The sequence below is a fragment of the Stenella coeruleoalba genome, assembly GCF_951394435.1.
Source record: "Stenella coeruleoalba genome assembly, chromosome: 6".
NCBI classification, from domain to species: Eukaryota; Metazoa; Chordata; class Mammalia; order Artiodactyla; family Delphinidae; genus Stenella; species Stenella coeruleoalba.
The window spans coordinates 18,177,146-18,198,646 of NC_137151.1; the positions used below are offsets into that span (position 1 = coordinate 18,177,146).

The 21,501-nt window shown below is 38.4% G+C and overlaps 1 protein-coding gene across 15 annotated transcripts in view; it reads right to left on the bottom strand.

Moving 5' to 3' along the window:
* NCKAP5 (NCK associated protein 5) overlaps positions 1-21,501 on the bottom strand; it is a 1,134,964-nt gene that overhangs the window by 565,604 nt on the left and 547,859 nt on the right. For all 15 annotated transcript variants that reach the window (XM_079924718.1, XM_079924721.1, XM_079924726.1 and 12 more), the window contains one exon: positions 4,202-4,265. Coding sequence is in view for 14 of the 15 variants with exons in the window: in XM_079924721.1 (XP_079780847.1) it covers positions 4,202-4,265 (64 nt within the window). In the remaining variant the exon portion in view is untranslated. The remainder of the gene's footprint in view (positions 1-4,201; positions 4,266-21,501) is intronic.

Genomic DNA, 21,501 nt, shown 5'->3' on the forward strand with positions numbered 1-21,501 from the left:
TAGTGTTCTTGAGACACTAATAAAAAACAAAGACAAACTCACAGTGGTAGAAGTGACATTCTTTAAAAAAATTTTAATATAAATGTAAAAAAGATAAACATATTAAGCCATTTTTCATGTCATTTTGAAATAGTCTCTGAGGTACTCCTGTGTCATAAATACATATAAAAATACTTTTTTTAAAAAGCCAAATACATATTTTTAACTCATGAACCCTGATTGCTATTCAATAAATAAAATTATCTTTTTAAGTTTGGATAAAAAAGAATAATCAGAAAGAATTCAGCCTATAAAATATTAAATAGACAAATTTCTAGTAATTAAAACAATTTAGGCTATCGTAAGAATAGACTAAATAAGGTTAATAGAAAAGAATAAGCCATCCAGTAATTGAGGCGTATTGATAGGGATTGAATTTGGAAGATGGTAAATGCGACAGTAAAGGTTAGATACTAGTTAATTTCCCAACACCATTTATTGAACAGTTAATTTGGGCAAACACTCGTTTTGATCCCTACCTCACACCAATGTAATTCCACCTAGAATATGCAAAGATTTACATATAGAAAAATAAAAACTATATGCATTCTAGAAGATACTGGGAATGAATATACTCTTGGGGTAGAAGGGGCCTTTTTTACTTATAACAAAGTTTAAGATGACATCAAAGTCTTATGGACAGAAAAGATCTTGCAGTAAATTGAATCAGTGAGAGAGAACACAAGCTGAAATACAATCTCCCAGAATAAAGAGAAACATGATCTTACAGCAGTTTGTGAAAAATACTGAAAGTTAAGTATGAAAACAATGGCAATAGTTATTTCGTGGAAGAACAAAGAAACAAACAGGAAACGTATAATATACTCAAAGATAGCTTTCCCAAATAAAGACCTGAGTTAACAGAACAAAAGCACAGACAGAATTGTTAAAAACCCATAAAGGAATGAGTCCAAGGTCATATAGCTAACTACTGATGGAGCTGGACTTTGAATCCAGACTTGCCTCATTCCCAAATCCATATTCTTTCTTATTTCCACATGTGTCAATCAGCCAGCAAAAAGAAATCTTTCTACATGCAATGCAGTATCCTGAACTGAACCCTAAATCAGAAAGGGGACATTATTGCAAAAACTGGTGAAATTCCAAAAAAAATCTAGAACTTAGTTAATAGTTATGTGCCAATGTTAATTTCTCAGTTTCTATAATTACACCATGGTTACGTCAGTATTAACACTAGAAAACTGGTTAAAGAGTATGCAGGTGTGTGACTTCATGGAAGTCTAAAATTGTTCCAAAATAAACAGTGTGGTAAAAGAAGAAATCTCTCAAAAATGATGCCTTGGGTACTAACTTAAAAACTTATAAGTAGAAAGATTTATTGCATAGTCAAATTTTTAAAAGGCCATGTTTTGCATTAAAGACTTTGATTATAACAGGTTCACTGATGATGGTTAAAATAATTATCTGCTTCAATTATACAGCATTTTGAAAATACTTATATAACTTTTTCCATACATACCATTTTTCCTTTCATGTGGATAAAACATAGCATACTGTGAATATTATTCTTTAAAAGCATAAGGTGATCTGGTTGCGATGAACTGCTTTCCATTTCTGCTAAAAACGTGACAAAAGCTCTGGGCTCATAACAGCAAGAATTAAATTTAGAGGCTTAATAGAACTGCCTGATTTTAGGAGCTGTCAGATACTGAAAGAATCAGGCCTTCAGAAATAAATGAATCCTAGGAGCAGAAAAGACGAAGCATATAATTAAGTTGAAAATTCGGGATGGGGGACGACTAGGTAAGGAAAGAGGGGAAAAAAATACCAAGAAAGAGGGAGAAAAAAGCAAAATATAGGACATGAATAAAAATCAGGGCTTAGGTGTCTCTAAAGAATTGAGATGTGATCAATTACGGAATTGGGGGAAACAGTCGTATGAACAGTAGTAAATCAGATGGCACCAGGGCACTCACTAAAAGCCTTCCTGTGGATCCTGTCACTCAGAGCATGAGCCAGAGATCTCTGGGGACCTTGATGACATACTCCTCTGCCCCAGTCACTTCTCTGAATTATCTTCTACTGTTCAGCCTCTCCCTCATGCCCTCCAGCCATCCTGTTTCTCCATGCTGTTCCTCAGGCAATGCAGGCCTTTGAACTTGCTCACCTCCCCGCCAGGAATGCTAACACCCGCTGGAACTATCATCCTGGTTCATTCCCTCTCCTCCTCAACGTCCCTCTAATACTAACTCTTCAGTGATTTACTACTGAGAACACTCATACTGATCCCCTAGCATCCCACTTTCCCCTACCCTGATCTTATTTTCTCATAGCTGCCTCCACCATCTGACGGTAATTCCATCAAACATCTGTCTCCCTAACGAGTAGAATGTAAGCTCTCAGATGTTTGCCTGTTTTTTCCACTGATGCTTCCCCAGTGCCTAGAATAGTGTTGGGTAGGGTTAGGGTTAGGTGCTCCATAACTTACTTGTTAAATCGGTCAATACATAAACGTGATTTTTCATTAACGTTATTTAAAGATGAGTAACAAAACACTGGTAGCTTTTCCAAAGTTGGTTTTTGAGCAACCAGAGTCACTTTTTTGTTTGCCTGTGTTTTCTGGGTATTTTCTACACTGAACAATAACTTCTATAACGTTTTAAAAGGGGGTTTCGTTTTATGAAAAACTCGACAGTTATCTGTCTGAGATGATTTCAACTCAGGCTCATTCAATGTCAGAATCAGAAAGATACATTCTTTAGGGGCCTGTTCTTATGAACTTAAATAACATTTAGTTATTGCCAGAAAAATCTTCCCATTATCAAAACTTTACATGAACAAACGCTCATTCGCAGGACTGCAAATCATACAATCGCAACTTCCTCATCTTAAGGATGAAGAAACAGACCTAGAAAAGCTGTCACTTCTTCACCTTCACTTTGAACATAGCTGATGAAGTGTTGAACAGGAGCTAGCTAGCCTGAACAAAGATGGAAACATTACAGAATGGCCTAGCTCAGAAACATTTTGCAATGCAGTAAAAGTCCAGATTGAACATTTTCAGTTCACCGTTTAACTAAACCTTCATTTTCTTCAACTTATTCCCATGTCATTGCTCAAAGATGCTTGCGAGCAGCTTCATCGTATTCTTGGAACAGTCAAGATTCTCTTTGCCTTAAGATCACTAGCAGAGCAAACAACATGATCACCAAGTATTTTAGCAAGCTCAAGGGCCACAGAACCTTCCAGAATCCACTCAACAGTCAACCTCTTGTTCCAGCCCTCTGCCTTCCCTCTTGAGAGAAGTTCAAGGCCAGCTTATTTTACAAATTTCTTACACTTTTCAGCAGATGAATTGTCAATTAACTCTCATGAAATCAAATGCAAGCAGCTTTCAGGGTCTGAAAATGTGTGGCTTCTCTTTTCAAAAAAGCATTAGCTGAAAAGTTGCATGTGTGCCATTGTTTTGTTATACGTTTGGAAAAAATCTGATGTCATATTTTTTTTTCAGAGATAGCAGCAGCAGTTAACCCACACAAGTCCATTCCCCAGGTCCCCCGACAGCCATCTCCGATACCAGAGGGGCACACAGGCAGATACTTTGGCAAAGAAAGTCTACAAAATGACGTTGCTACAGGCCAGAACAACCATATTGATTTTTAGTACAATTCAAAACACAAGGAAACATCAGTTTCCTAAATGGTACACACTGAAATGGACAGGGAGACTACACCACAAAGAGCGGAGAGAAGGGAGACGATAAAAGACAATTACGTTAGCAAACAGCTGAGTGCTCTTTTCGGCTGTTTATTTTTCAGGTTCGAAGAACTGAGAGGCTTGAATTAAGTTGCACTGTCCTTGTCTGAAAAATCTGAGCGCGCTCCTTTACGGACATTGTGCTCACAGCTGGAAGCCTGGGCATCCAGTGGACCTTCAGGAAATAAAGCCGTACAACCCTCTGAACATTTGAACATCCTCCTTAAAGCTCAAAGAGTTCTTTTTCCCAATTAAGATTTCCCGCTCTCTCAGCAAATGGCAGATCTGTTTAAACTGCACTCTAAACATATTATTTACCAATACAGCATTCAGTTTGCTACGAGCAAATATTTTCCTTTGAAATCCTTAACGAGACAAAAATGCCTTTCAAGCCAGAGACTTCGGAAGGGAGGTTGGGAATCAGGACAGACCAGCTGGGACTTACCATGGCCCCCTCACTTCTCCTTTGGGCAACTTCTCTCTGCAATCGGGCCACAGCCAACTTCTCCCTGGAGAAGCAAAAGCACATGATTAGTTGACCATCCTTCTCAATGCAGAGGTACACCGGCCTGGCTTCAAAACATTCTTCTGAGGTCTCCAGAGGAATCCCTTCCTTGGTTTAGCTCACTTCCTCCACTAAACTTTCTATAAATATTTAAAGTGATTGGTCATGAGTGCATTGTTTTCACTGTGTGTCATGAAAGAGATCTTTTGCCTTGGATTTTATAATAGCCAAATGAATGCTCAATGCCAACTCAAAGCTTCCTTTTAAGTTCATTAACATATATCATTTGTAAATAAATTTTCCATGGCTAAAATATTTCAGTTGTTCTTCCTGTATCAATTTTGCTCATAAGTATTTTCGCTATTCTTATTTATTTTGTTGCCCTGCGCTGATACTGAATTTAATAAAGCAAACAAAATGTAACTCTGTACCATTCTCGAAATAAAAATAGAAAATCCTTTGCAGACTTGCTACATAAAAGGCATGGGGCTGAGCATTTTACCTGATCTCATATGAGCCTGAAAACAGCCCTATAATAGGTTTTATTATCCCCATTTCAAAGATGTGGAAACTGAGGCTAAGAGAGGCTAAATAACATATGGACTGTTCATATTTTCTATTTCTTCCTGATTCAGTCTTGGAGCCTCCAACTGGTAAGTAGTAATATTACAGTCAAACTTTAGGTTCTCCTTAGTTCAAAACCTAAATAAAAATTCTGCATGTCATTTTTCAGGGTCTAAGAAATATGAAAATATGGAATTGAAAGTCAAATTATTTAAGTACTCTTTAGTTCACACAGGGTTCATTTTGTGTCCTTTATAATTGCAATTCTGATTTCTCTTACCAAAAAATCTAATATTAACCAAAATTTTAAGACTACTTTTGTAAAGTGACAGATATCTTCATTTTGGCCAGCTTTTCAATTATTCTTAAAACAGCTGAGAGACGAAGTAGGGATAAGTGAACTCTTCCAGTAATTCTCAAATCTTAGTTCGAGCAAGAATTTTCTCTGAAATCCTCTACTGCTATCGAGGTGTGAAGCTATTGCATCCCTCAGCCCTCCCTCTACACAGGATTCAGCTACATGCAAACAGAGAGGAAGCAACCTGAATCCCAGAGGAGGGAGAGGATTTCTCCCCTTCTAACTGCTTGTGTCTTTGAAATGCCCAAGACTATCAAGAAGGCATGTATTGGGTTGGCCAAAAAGTTCGTTTGGGTTTTTCAGTAAGATGTTAACACAAAACCCGAACGAACTTTTTGGCCAACCCAATATTTTAGTTGGGTTAAAGTGGAGTAGCTTTTTAGTAGGAACAGTTCTCTCTCTGAATAAACACCTAAAGACAGACTAGAAGGAGGAAAACTAGAGTCAGGAGACTTTTGGGGTATACAAGTTTTGGGAGCCTAGAGCAGGACCTGTGCTTATACCCTATGAGAGGGGCAAAAAGGTAAGCAGGAAGAAGCCAGAGAGAGATGGGGTCACATGCCTCTTTTAGAGGTAAACAAGGCAGAGAGCCTACACGTGTTCTCTGACCCAAGTCCCGATGAGCAGATGAAAAGGCAGAGGGAAGAGAAGAATGCGACACACTTCTGGCTTAATATGAAAATTAAACACGTGGCAAATACTCATGAGGACAAAAAAAATAGAGAAGAACACACTTTATATTCTATGACTCAGTAAGTCCACTCTGAGGTATAAACTCAACAGAAACTCATATATATGTTCACTAAAAGGCACGTACTAGAATGTTTACAGGAGGACTACTCGTAATAACCTTAAACCGAAAATGCACACACCCATTAACAACAGAATGGATAAACCTGAACATAGTTATACATTGAAATACCATAAACTACTGAGAAGGAATAATCAAGACCTCATCACAACCATACCATTGAGTGAAATAAGCAAATGCAGACGAGTATATATTTTATGATCTCATTTATGAAAGTTCAAAGACGGCATAACTCCTACCTAGTTTGATAAGGTGAGAAAAAGAAATTAAAGACACAAATAACAAAAAGGAAGAGGTAAAATTGTTTATATTCACAGATGACATAATTTTCTAACCAGAAAATCCTAAGGAATTTACAAAACAACCATACAGCTAATAATTTAGCAAAGTCACAGGATACAAGTCAATTTACAAAAATCAATTATGTTTTTATGTGTTAGCATCACACAACTGGAAAATTAAGTTTAAAGAATCTGTAATAACATAAAATACTTAGGGAATAAATGTAGTAAAAGACTTAAACTGCTACACAGGAACCAGAAAACACTGCTTAGAACAATTAAAGGAGATTTTATACATACACATAAACACACACACTCACCACATTCATGGATTGAAAGGTTTACTTTTACACTGTCAAAATTTTTACCAAAATAATCTATAAATTATTTCTCACTGGGATGTATAACTCCATGAAACTAAATAAAGAGAACCCAGAAGCTACTCTGGTACTAAGGATGATAATTAAGTTAATATAACAATACCTGAACTCATTGTGTTCTCTGTATACTGAATACGGAGACATTTAACTTCTAGTCTAAACTCTAATCCACACTGTCTTATATTTTCCTTGACTGTTTATTTAGTATATCTTTTCCTCTAAATAAGTTCCTCCTTGACCACAAGGGTGGCAGCCAAAATTGCTGACTGATGCATTTTTGCACGTGGTCAGTTGTGGTGTAGTCGGTATAGTGTGGTGTAGCTGTGGTATAGCACTGTACCAGCTGCTGCCCTGAATGCTGAGATCACATTTAGTCCCCCTCTATAACACCTACTAAGGGCCATTTAGTAGAAACAAAATAAATGTTTGCGATTTGCTGAGTGAGGAATCAGACACAGAATCTAATACCAATTTGCCCAGCATGATAGAATTTCTAATAACTACCAATCTGCATTTATGAGTACACAACACACACACACGCATACACAATGATTCCCACAGGGCACCTTCTGGTTCTAGTTGGCCACAAAAGCTTTTTACACACATTTTAAAATTATGATAAGCACAGCTTCCATGGACTACCAGGTAAATATCTGAGTAAGCGTCAACAAAGTAAATTCCTATATAAGGACACTGAATGAGGGGATAATAGTACAGCAGTTCTCATATATTTGGGCCACAGGACCCCTTTGCATTCTGAAAAGTTATTGAGGACCCAAAAGAGCTTATTTACATGGGTTATAGCTACTGATGCTGACCAAAAGACTTTCTGTTCAAGTAGGTTACGTTCATAGATATTTACCATATATAAATGAAAACAGGTAGTTTTAAAAAATAGTTACCTATAAATTCATTAAAAATTAATAAATCCATGGTAACATAAGTAAAACATTTTTATGAAAAATATTATATTCCAAAACAAGAATAAATTTCATAAGAAGAGTGACACTGCTTTAAAATTTTGCAAATATATCTTTAACATCTGGCTCTACAGAAGACAGCTGGATTCTCATATCTGCTTCCGCATTCAACTTGTTGTGAGAGCACGTCATATAGCTTCTAGAAAACTCCACTACACACCAACGAAAGAATGTAAGGAAAAAAACGCAAATACTAGCTTATGAAAATAGTTTTGACGTTGTGGATCTCTTAAAAGGGTCTTGGAAGCACCCAGCATCCCAGGCCCACACTTTGAGAATTTCGCCCTGAAGACAGATACAGAACTAGAAATGGAAGGCGTTCTGGAAAATTTCCTGGAATCATCATTTCTGATTGCTGAATCTTCAGAGAAAGATTTAATATATATACCAATAGCCTACTAATTTTTTAGAAGAGCAGTTTAGCACAAAAAAGACATTTCTAGAAACAGAACAAGAGTCTATCTTATCACTATCAGCCTACTAAATAATAAAAATAATTCTAATACAGTGTAAAGGTTAGGAACATCACTATTTTATCCTTAAAACAGATTTCCTTTATCACACTATTAGGAAATATCACATGGTATAGGTGCTTGTCAAAACTTATTCAGTTCAATAGGAAAGAAAACTCCAATGGTTTTAGCCATTAGATAGTTTTTAAGAAGGAAAATATTAATAAATCATAAAATTCTGTAGTCTGCCCACACATTTTATTTTTTGGCCTTCAATAAAGTATGAATGAACCAACATAGAAAACCAGCATCTCAGAAGGGGTAGCACATTAGCCACTTGATTTGGTGCAAGAGAGAGTAAATATGTAAAACTAGAAGCATCAACTTTACTTTTGACCTACCGCTACGTGAGCAGAGATGTGCCCGACTTCAAACAGCCACGTGGAAATGTGTGACACAAACGTGGAGAATCTCAGAGTAGTCTGGGTCACAGGAAAGATAATCCCCAACCCTAACCCTGCTCTCTGGTCATCCTAATTTACAAATTGGAAAATCGCTTTAGTCTACTTTATGGGATCTACTCTCATTCAAAGCAGCCTGGTGGTGAAGGACAATTTGCATGACCAACCAATACAAATGCCTCTTTGGGTCCATGCTCTGTAATTGTTCTAAATCATTTATTCAGGAAATGCAACATATATAATGTCATGGAGCAAAGACTTCTAAGGGTTCCGAATAACAGCCCAGGGTTTTCTACAGGGTGGGTGGGCAAGACCAGTGCCAGTTAAGTTCCACTACAGGAGGGGCACCACAATTTTAGGTACTAGGAGCTATTTTATGTAGTAGGCCTCTGAATCATATTTCCTTTGAAAAGAGGGTTTCAAGGCTAAAACACACCAAAAAGGTTCTTTCTTGAGGTTCAATACTTTGTATCTCCCAAATCTTTCAAGTTTTTGGTATTCCATGTGTGTGCAGTTTATGTCAGCAGGAGTTTTTCTTAGTAGGAATAGTATTCTTTTTGTGTATGAAAGAAGAATTGTCATTCTTTATTAAAATTAAGGAAGTAATGGAGTTGAATGGGTGAAATTATCTACAATCAAATTCTTAGGATTTCTAGATGTTAATATTTCTGGGCTCAAATTATGAACTTAAAGTATTAAAAATAAATGGGTCTTTTTTTTTTTTTTTTTTTACAGTAATCTCATCTGCTCTTGGGTTTAGTAGTCCCTTGGCAAACCATATCTTCAAACCCCCATGGTCCCAATATACGTGTGAAGCCAACTGGGACCATCATCTTTTTTATGCAAATTCGGGGTTGTTAAAAACAGCTTTGTGTAAAAAATAAGGAATCCTTGCCTTGCATGCTACCCAAGGCAAATTAAACACACTCCTAAATACTTGTGTTCCTATTTGAAGGTCTTCGCTCATCTGCTAAAAACTGACAACTGTGCTTTTGCAATACGTCTCTGTTTTGTTTTGTGTTTGTAGCAAAGCCAGTAGCTCATTATGAAGGGGGTACTGACTTTATGATTGCAAAACAAATGCCCAGAGATATTTTATCAAGAGCTGTGGACCCTTACTTACAGAACAGGGATAAAAGAAGGATATAAAGAATAAACACACAATAAAACAAAAGTGATGACAACACTTACTTCTCTTTCAGTTAAATGCAAAGAGAATCTTTCCCTCCAAGAAGGATGAAACAGAGCTACATTTTTATTCAATTTTATGCACAAATGGCGAATTAGTCCCAGGTTTCTAAATCCTTCAGTGCAGCCGCAGACAATCTCAACTAAAGATCATAATAAACAACAACAAAGTTATTTATGTGAACCATGGATCTTCAGAAAACTACAGATACATCTACAAGTTAAGCCCATGGAAAGACTGCCTACAATGATACCAACAGGATGCTGGCATTTGTAAAAGCCAGAAAAGACCTGCAAAGGTTTGGATGTTTAGAAAAAATGTTCCCCAAGGGGTAAGCAGCTTTCGAAGGGGGACTGTATTCAGTTCGCGATGTGTGGAGACGTCCGACTTCAGGGCACCGAACAGCCATCTGTTGTAGGAGTGGGGAAGGCAGGCCTGTCTGGAGACAAATCAGTGTTCTGTTGCCATTTTCAAGGAAGCCCTGCACCCATCCTGAATGGGTAAGGATGACGCCACTGTGCAGCCCTGCTCTCCACCAGGCAGATGGTACCCCCGTGAGGCTGCCCTGGAGGAAGGGTCGCACTGGCGCTCAGTGTGAGTGTGGAGAATTACTTCTACTCATTGTGAGTCTCGCCACCCCAAACTGCTCTATACACACAATGCATTTGAAGGGTGCCGATGAAACGCACCTCCAGCAAGCTGTCAGTACGGTAAATACTCTGCCAGCTAATCTGTACAATTTCTACCTGACTCTTCTGGAAAAATAAAGCAGAACAACTAAGCAGGCTCACACATGTATTTAAAAAGAAAACAAACATTATGGGGCATCTTACAAACCCGAAGTCCATTTCCTTTACTGTGGGAAAGAGATTGGGCTATTAAAGAATCTTCTAATATCCCCCCAAACTGGACCTTCACGTTAGCTTTGGTCGTTAGGTTAAGCTCCTATATTCTAAAGTATTTAAAACTCAGTTATTTTTATGTATTATATAATATATACATCTATCTCTATTTTACTTTATTTGGAATATTCTGCTGATTATATACAGTAATCCAATGATGGTGGAGATTCTAATTCATTCAGCAAACACTTAAAGTTGAGTTTAATGAGTTTAGGCACTGGGAAATCAAGATAAATAAGATGGTTCTAAATTCAGAGAGCTCAGGGTCTAACAGACAGAAAGCACACCTAGGCACACCTGTGTCATAAGATGCACTAAGCATAACGTGAGTGCTGGGTATTCAAAGGTGTATTCAAAGCTAGCTTTTAAAATAAATGTTAGGTAATGATTTTATCAAAAAACAGAAAGTAAACTGCCTTGAAATGGGAAGGTGCATTCTCCTATTTCTAAGAGAGTTATTTTTCAAATTTCATGCTTTTTAGCAAGTCATATAGAAAAACAGGTCTGTTTCCACAAGTCTTTTAATTATAGAGAATCTCTATTATAGGTCTTGATTCCACTCTTCCCTAAATTCCCTAAGTTTGGCAGGTGACGGTACTGGACTTCAGTTCAGTTCCCAGTTCTGCCCCTTTGGGTCATGGTTTTATCCAGGTCACATTTCAGAGACACTCGACCGACTTCTTCAGCCTTTTCCATTCCGATACATCATATCGCAATTTTAAAAGATAAGAGGAATGGTTAATATTTATTGAACAGTTAGTATGTCAAGCACGGTTCTAGATACATGAAGTATTTAAACCTCCAACAATCCCATGAGGTAGGTATTATTATCATTTCCAGGACACACAGCAATGCTTCTCAAACTTTTTTGAGAACCTTTTTACACTCTGAAAAAAAATCTTTGAGGACTCCAAAGAGCTTCTGTTTATGTGGGCTACATCTATCAATGTTTACGGTATTCAAAATGAAAACCAAGACTCTAAATATATATTAATTTACATATATTTATATATAGTAAAATACAAATACTATATATATTAATTTATTTGAAATAACAATAATAATTCCATTACAGGTAAACAACATATAATTGTGAAATACAACTATAGATTCCAAAACAAAAATTAGTAACAAGAATGGCAGTGTTTTATAGTTTTGCTAATGTCTTTAATGTCTGGCTAACAAAAACGACATCTGGATTCCCATATCTACTTCTGTACTCAGGATATTGCAATGTTAACATGTTGAAAAGCCTCTGGCAAACCACTGTATGCCCATGAGAGTGAAAAAGACAAATAACATCTTAGTACTCTTAGAAAAACAGTTTTGACCTCTGATTTCTTGAAAAAGTCATAGGGCCCCTGGAGCCCCCAGTACACAGTCTGAGCGCTGATGTACAGTGACACCTATCTTCCACGGGGAAACTGAGGCTCAAGTAGGCTGGGAAACATGCCCCCTGTGCCTTAGCTGTTAAATTTAAATACAACCACGCATGTTTTTCCAAATCTGCAAAATAGTGATGAATACTTATTTAGTTAAAATCTCATTTGCTAGAACTTGTGCCTCTGTATTTATCATCACCTATTAACCACTGCCTCTACTGCTAGAGAAGGAATCATCAATTGAAACAGGCTGGGACCTGGGACCCTTTGCTACAATGCTGGCACCTGGACAAACATCTTGTCCAGCAAAAAAATACAAAGAAACTATAAGGGACTAAAAATGTGTGCATGCGCAGATAGGGCAAATTATGGACAACAAGATACAAAGAGACCAAAAAAACCCAACTGCCACTTCTGAAGAGCAGGGAGCAAAAGCAGGGTACTGGGCATGCTGCACACAACACCACCAAAGGGGTGGGCAGACCACCTAAGGCCCCCCTCCAGCCCGACCCCTGGGCACACCCCTACCTTCACCCCATATTAGGATCCAGCTCGGCCCACCTCCGGGAATGAGTGAGCAAGGGAACCTGTTGCTTCTTCTCGCTCCCCCCTGCTGCAGCAGGGGCCCCAATAAAGCCTTGCCCGCATTTCTTGTCTGGCCTCCGATCAATTTCTATTGACTAAGGAGGCAAGAACCCTGGTCGGGAACACAATAATGCAAGAAATCATGGGGGTGTCCAAGGATGAAACATCCTTGACCCTTTCCATAGCAATCAATGGGAAAACCACTGATCTAACTTTTCAAGGACACACTGAATTCCAAGTCCTATGAACCTACATTTCCAGCCGAGTAGAAGAAAAATACGAATGAAATTCCTCATATAAACCTATGCTCGTTGTTTCAATTAACACCACCCCCTCCCCATATTTTTCCCTACAAAGATCTCACCAAATGCCCAAGAGGAAATGAGATAAATGATTACTCTCATTTACACCTTGGGGCAGAGAATCACACTCTAAAATCTTAGAGAAAAGTTTCAATAAATCATCAGCCTTCCCCATTTCTGAGTGGGCCCCAAGAATAAGAGCATGGTGGCGACCTGGTGTGTGTGCGAAGAGAGCAGGTCTGCTCCCCCCGGAGGCCTAGAACCATTCTCCGCCTACACAGGCATCCTGGGGAGCTGCCGGCCACAGAGGCAGGACAATGCCGAGTGCCAGGTGTGCCTGTGGAGTGGGCAGATGGGGAGATCGGGGGCAACAGTCCCTGAGTAATGGTTAAATTAATTAGCCTTTCCAAAGCAGATCATTTAATTACTCATCCGCTCAGATATTCAGGGCAAGAACAGATTTAGAGAAAGTGTGGGAGCTACAACCCAGATGAAAGAAACTTGCATGCAACTTTTTCCAATGCATAATGTCAGTGTTGGCCCCAACACTTATAAATACCCAAAATCACCCTCTTATTCTGTACTTTAGAGGAATCAATTCACATCCACAATGCATAAAAGTCAGGAAGTTGAGAGTGGTTCTCAACTGGTGACATTAAACGATTTGGGTCAGCAAAAACTAAGGCAGCAGGACTCAGGGCGGCATGCACACACACTGACTGCGGGAGAGAGAGGAAGTGTAATAACAGTGCACTGTGCTGACTAACTGATTCCCTTCCCACTAAGCAAACAAACAAACAAATGAACCAAAAAACAAACTTTTTTAGAGAATACAGCATACTGGAATACAGAGATCATTAGTAAAAACAAACACACACGCAAATGTCAGTTGCCTGCCTTTCTGAAGGTCTTCTGTCCACGTGCTGCTCCTCCTGGAGCTCTCTGAAGATTTCTAAAATTGTTCTCCAATTTTCTAAGTTTCTGGAGAATTTTCTAAAAGTTCTCTAAATATGATGCCATGTAAGTGCGCTAGAACTTGAAAAAGAATAGATACATGTATATGTATGAGTGAATCAGTTTGCTGTACAACGGAGTCTAACCCAACACTGTTAATCAACTATACTCCAACATGAAATAAAAATTTAAAAACAATTGTTCTATAACGAATGTTCTTCCACTCTCAAAAATGGTGTTTCAAATGACACCCACCTTTTCATTTAGTGGTTCACTGATTCATCCACACAGCCACTTGTGTCACCCACTGTATCCTAATTGCTTACCTGTTTCTCAACCCTACTGGGCTGTAAGACTCAGACGGCTAGGACTTCATGCTCTCTGTGTGTCTGAGGCACAAACCACATCCTCATTGAATGAAAGATCATGATTCAGGGCAAAGACAGCCTGATGGACTTGAGGCAAGATCACCCGCTGCCTTTATCTGTATTGAGTATCAGAGGTTAGTCCCATGCCCCACCAGAGCTTAACAAAATGTCCCAATAAAACCTACTCCTACCAACGCACTTGTAGCGTTCTGCGCACTTCAGATGTACCACGTACTCTTGTTAGCAAATAAATAAACCAATGAAGAAAGAAACTTGTCTTTCTGGGGATTCTCCCCTTTATTTCTGCTTAGAACTATTAGCTTTCACTAGAATAATACGTGCTTTAATCACAACATTTTTTATAAACACAGGGTCTAATAACTTTATTGAACACAATACTGAGTTAAAAGAACCCCATTTTCTTCTCTTTGTCTGGGGCAGAAGGAAATCCCAAAAGTCTCCTACCTAATGTGTTTCTAAAATACACACTGCAACAAAAAATTCCCCCAACTTCAATGTAGGAAATTTGAGTCTTAATTCTTGCAGTAACTTCTTCCTTGAGTGTAAAGCCAGTTCAAAAAAAATTTCCTAGAGATATACCTTTCTAAGAATCATTGAAGAACTACCTAATTTTTTAAACTTAATTTTCACTTCTGAAAAGCCTAGATTCTTGAATGAGGAATCCTTATGTTTCCATGTTTTCTAAGAAACATGAATTTCCTATGTTCTCATGTTCTATACCCATGATTCTCCTTTTAACGTTAAAATTCCACTAAAAAGACACATCTAGGTTTGTTTTACATCTGGCAAATAAGAAAAAACTGAAAAACAAAAGAATTTCATTAATAGTGTTTGATTTTCTTCCATCAATTTTGGTAACATTCAAAAGTAATGGGCGATATGTCATTTAAGACGGAAAGAGAATTCTTAGGGAAAAGAAAACACAAGCTAACCATCTCCTAAGGAGCAAGGTATACCTGTGGGTGTGTGAGACAACAGCCTTCATGTTACAATTAATTTGGTTTCCATGGCTTTCAATTAGCAATGGCCCTGAAATCTCATTCTGTCTCTATTTTCATGAAGGTCCCAAGATAGTATCTGCGAGGAGGTTCAAGCCATCTCTCTAGGCTGAGAAAAACAAGGCTTATGAGATCCTAAAGGAAGAAGTTGAAGGAGGTAATGAAGACCCTGGTAAGGCTGCAACACAGAATAGTTTATCCCCTAAATCCTCCTTCTTCATTTGTGGAATGAGCCACACATACAACGTAAATTCTGCTCAACAAAACGGTGGCTTTTAGGGTGGATTAGCAATGCCATAAATTCATCCCACAAGTACCATGCTGCCTACTACGTCAGAGGCACTTTGCTAGGCTCTGGGGAAGACACAATGACAAGTTAAGGCTTAATCCCTGTAGTCAAGAAGCATCACGTCTTAGAAAACAGACCATGTGTCTATATCCAGTGTTATGAGTTGAACCGTGTCCCCCTAAAAATGTGAATGACTTGACATGTTGAAGTCCCAGAACACGACCTCATTGGAGTCAGTGTCTTTATGGTAATCAAGTTAAAATGCGGTCATTAGAATGAGCCCTAATATCCACTATGACTGAAGCCCTTAAAAAAGGGGGTAAATTTGAAGATAGGTACAAACAGAGAGAATTACATGGGAAGATGAAGGAAGAGATTGGGAAGCTTCTTCTATAAATCAAGCAATGCCAAAGATTGCCAGCAAACCAGAAGCTAGGCAAAGGGCATGGAGAAGATACTCCTCGCAGCCCTTAGAAGGAAGCAACGCTGCCAACACCTTCATATTAGACCCCTAGCCTCCAGTACTATGAGACAATACATTTCTGTTATTTAAGCCACCCAGTTTGTGGTACTTTGTTAGGGCAACCCTAGCAAAGGAGTACATTCAGATGTACTTATATTTTAATATAAAATCTATCAATTACATGTGTTTGGACATAATCCCTCTCTCTACATACAAATATACACGTAGCTTGGTAAAATATAATGGGTGCCCCAAGCCAAGTGTCACACAGTTTCAGTAGAAGGAGTATTTAAACACTTCTGACCAAGAGAATCAAGGAAGCCTTTACAGAGGAAATGGCAGTCACATTTCAGACAAGCCAGAGCCACAGTAAATCAGAAGGCAAAAAGTCAGAAGGAATTTATGACTGTAGAACTATAAAATATTTACTGCAAACTTGTTCTTGTTGTTTTTCATCTAAGAAACTCACTCCTTTTACATGCCACTTCTCAAGAAAGGTCAAGAAGTCTATATGAATGACTCAAGTGGCACACTTCATATCTAAACCTCTACAAGTACACATTCACTTAGCCGCAAAGGTATTTTTAGTACTTTCATCTTCATCTCCTTTTTACTAAGGCTACTGTGATGTCTAGTATAAGATAAAGTGCTGTCTTCCTGCTCTGTTATACGACTATTGACTTAGTTGGTCTTCCAGACTGGGGGTGGTTTGCAAATAGACTTACTCTGGCTGCCACCTTCTGCTTTGTAAATACACTTAACTCACTCTCTGACTGCTGCCCCTGTTACAGGGATGTGCACTGGTCACTGTGGAGTAGGTAACAAGGAGTTAGAGGGGTCACCTGTGGTCCTGGAACTGGTCTGTCTAGAGACAGAATGATAGAATCCATGACCAGGCCCCCCATAACTCAGGTCTCTCCCAATAAGCCATTATCAAGCCCTAGAAACACTTTTTAAAAGCCAACAATGGGAAACTTTCGAGGGAAACAGAAGACACTGATAAGAAAACAGAACCTAATGTCTAAGAGATGAGAAAGGAATGGAAACCAATCTGTGAAATAATTTAATGGATGTGACACCGGGTAAGACCCTAATGGGAAGGAAAAAAATTCTCAGATATACGACCACATAGGATACTCTCAACAGAAGTAAAAGTGTTTTAGAAAACAGGAAAACAACTCAAATGCAAACAACAGCAGATGTTTTTGAAGAATAATAATAGCACAACAACCAGGCAACGAAATTAATTCTGTCAAAACAGGTTACTGTAAACGTTCAGTTTATAGGTAATTAAACCTAATCATTTAAATTGCCTGTTTTATCATCACAGTGAGAGAGAGGAAAATTTTAAAAAATGAAGGCAGCTTTTGTATCTTAAAACAAGGGAGGGGAAAGTCAAGTAGTGACTGAGTGGTTCAAAATTTTAAAAAAGCCATTTTCTGAAGGATGGCAGGCACCCACCACCTTCAAGGCAGAAGGTGGTTGAAGAAGTAAACAGTCATTTTTGAACGAATTTTGATTACATTTAAGAAAGAGGATAATGAGAGTAATAATAGCAATAATTAACACTCACACTGTGATTACATTCCAAGCGCATTACAGTTAGTTATTAACTCATTTCATCTTCATCCTAACCATAAGGTGGGCACTATTATTATCGCCATTTTACAGATAAGGAAAACAAGGCACAGAGAGACTATGTATCTGCCCACAGGTCTTGCGGGTAGTGACTGATGATGTCAGCATTTGGGGGCAGGCACTCTTGGTCCCAAAGCCCCATTCTCATCTTAACGCTGTGCTATCCATGTAATTCTAGCTGAAGTTACACTTTTTAATGGTGCGTTGTTGTTCAGTAATATGGACACTAAAAGATCTGTGTGAATTTCGTAAGAAGCTCTCAAAATCCATTTTCATTCCCTTTGAGACTCAAGCGACTGAAGAAGCAGAACAGAGGTGTGGTTAATAGAACAGACTCTGGAATCAGGCCGCATGAGTTCAGAATCCCAGCTCATCCGCTGACCAGCTTACGGACCTACGGGAAGTTACTTACCCTCTCTGTGATCGAATGTGCTATCATTTACAAATACAAATTGCCCCTTTCTGTGGGAGGATTTGACTTCCCCACCCCACTGACATCAGGCTTGGCATGAGACTTGCTTTGACCAATGAAATGTGAGTGAAAGGCACATGTGTAACTTTTGGGCTGAAACTTGAAGGGCCAGGACAAAATCTGCCGTATTACCTTTCTCATTATGATCAGCAATGTTTGAGAAAGAGGCTGACCTGGGTCCTGGAGTGAGGATGCCTTGGAGTCAAGCAGCAGACCCACTACTGACTTCTGATGGAGTAAGAAATATATCACTGTGCTTTTAACTCACTATAATTCGGGGGCTGCTTGTCACATGACATACTGCCTCTCTTCTCTCATACTCTCTGTGCCTCAATGTCCCACCTGCTGCTAGGGTTGTTGCAGGAATTAACGAGTTATGTTTACAAAGCATGTAGAAACAGTGGCTGGCACATGATAAGCTCTATGCACGTGTTCATTCTTTTAATTATATTCATCTATCAATGGTGGGAGATAGGTATTACTGAGCCAGATACTCACATGAAAAGAACACGAGAGAAACGATTCCTGGAGGAAACGTTGCCAGTACTAATCAAATCCAGTGCTTTTCTGACTCTCAGATTCTTTCAGCTCAGTCCTTATTGTTATACTGGTTGCCCTTTGGGCTTTTTGCAAACTTCTCCTTCTCTTCATTGCTTCCAGTAATCTTATCCATTTATTGACAATTCAGGGCGTTCATATTAGTGACCCAAAGTTTCCAGACAGTTTTCCTGCTGCAAAATCTAGTCAGTTACTTTGGCCATGAAGATTTCTCCTCCATGGCCCTCCACTATCTTTTTGGAAATACAGTTGAGCACCAGTTTTCCTGTCCATGGAACACAATTTGAGTGAGATCATAGCAGCTGCTATTTCTTTGTTTCTCAGGGTGAACGATTAGATAACTTTGACAAGTTTCTTTGTTCCATGAGTTTTGACTGGCTTTAGTTTGCTAATGTACAACATTGTGCGGAAAAGCTCTTGTTTCACAATTAATGTTCCACACAACTTGCTTTCAGGGGATGCCGCTGAGGCATCCAGAGGTTGTGATAAGCAGATACCGGGACCTCTTATGCCCGAGAGGAAGTTACCGTGAGGCTCCCCCAGGCATCTTAGAAATCACAGGCCACTGAAGTGGTGGCCCAAAGAGATCTTTGACAGCACCACCCTCATTTCTGAGAGGAGGAAATGGAGACTCAAAGAGGCTGACTACCTTGTCGAGAAAAATTACAGTCTGTTGAGCAAAACCCGATAGACCAGAGTCATTATGCACGGGAATCATGGATACTGTGCTCTTTCTAGGGCTAATAGCGCTTCAAAGAAAAACACTTGGTGACAAGAATACATCTGGACAGACTAAAAAACGTGTTAAGTACCCAATTAACAAATCCATTCACTCCAGGTTACTGAGTATCTTACTGGGTTTTAATCTGACCCATTCACAAAAGCCAAAAAGAGCTTACTAAGAAAGCTACAGTAACAGAGCCCCATTTAACTATGCTCCTACCTGAAGTAAGTTGGTAGGACAGAGTCAGTATCAGGGCTTAACTAAATTAAGATATAAAGCAGAAATCAAGTCATTTATTACATCCAAGAGCTTTGTTTGGTAGTTACTTACTAGATAAGTAACTCACCAGCTATTTTCTCTGAAATAATAGTGATTAGAATGACTATCATATCCAACAAAAAACTGCAACAGGCAATAAACGGGGTCAATCTTCAGAAAATAAAATACACCAAAGGTAGCTACAGCTGCTTTTGACTGTCTTGGTAGCAAATAAAAGCAAAAGTTATTTCTGGCATTCATCATTTTAATGATTTCTAAATTTGCTTCTCCAAAAGAAATGTACTGGAGATTAATATAGTTTATATGAAAACAAACAGAATGTGTAAATTACTAAGGGGTTTACTTCCTTGCTTTGATTCTAGCCACTTTCCCAAGCCCTAAAAAGACATTCACTCAAGTTTTGAGTGGCTTCTGTGAAATCATCTCCTCTACAACTAAATAGGTAAAGAAAGAATGTACTTTTTTAGTGGATAATGGTAAACCTGAGATTTGTAGCTAAAAACATTCTTGATCACAAACACTGTTGTTTTCTTTGCTCCTTGGCTACATTCTCAGGTCTAAAAGACATAAGTGAAAAGAAAACAAAGAGAAAAGGATTCTGTAGGCACCCACATCCAAGAAAGGCTCAGTAGTCGGGAAAGTCACAATAAAAACAGACCGGCATAGACAGGAATTCCATTAAAGGAGGACAAAATATCTGCTTTGGGGAAGGGCTCAATCCATTAAAAAAAAAAAAATTACTGAGAGACAAAGTCCGGAGCTGTAATACATTCTTAAGATCAAAGGCAGAAATAACTAGCAATGTCCAAGTTAGTCCAAAAGAAAAGCAAACCTAGCAACAGACAGACTTTCTTGCAAATGGAGAATGTCTTTAGTATAATACAGTAAGTCTGCTGTATGTGACACCTTGACAAATGAAAGAAATAGAAACATTGTCACAAAAGAAAAGGAAGAAAGGAAGGAAATTCACAAAACAGTGCCCACAAAAGATGGATAAGAACGTTTTAAGAGAATACTGCATTGATTAAAGGGAAGCAAGGAAAACAAGATAGCTGCTCTATCTGGCTCACCCCCTACCGCACATGCCCTATTGTATTGTTTCCTTTGGCACTAACTACAAGAGAGTTTCATCCTATGTCTAATAATACTATTATTTATAAAATAGAAGAAAAACATCCTGATAAGAATATACCTCAATAGGAAAAAGTCTCCTTCGATATAATCTGAGTGTCCAGATGAAAAAGAAATGCTTTTTCAAAGTAATAACAATTACAAAGCAACCAGTGAACAAGATAAGCACTTGCAGAAGGAACCACACTGAATCTATTCAACAAACCAGCTTTTCTGTTATGTGAACCCAAGAATGGATAACTGCTACTCACTGGGAAAACCTGCAGTGCTGTCAAAATCAGCCAATGCCAGTATACAGTCGCGTGGGAGGAAAATCTTTAAGAAAAGAAGAAAGTTTAGAGAGAAACAGAGGAAAGGGTGACAATACAACTTGTAAGTCTTTATTCAACATTATATCCATTGACCTATTACATTTAAGTCAATATGGAAGACACAGGGTTTTGAAAAGTACACACAGACACAATGGCCCCTGTCCTCCAAAAGCTAGAACTTGTAAAATACTACTTCGGTCCCGGATTTTACCAATGCTCATTTCTTGCAATTATAAATAGAATGTTCAACTCTGTAAGTGAAGTTATTTTCATATTCTGGCCAGCATCCCATATTAATATAATTTTGCTGCAAAGTACATTTATATTATATTGAAATTAAAAAGTCCGAATGGAGTGCATATTTTCAGAAGTCCAAGTTTATAAACA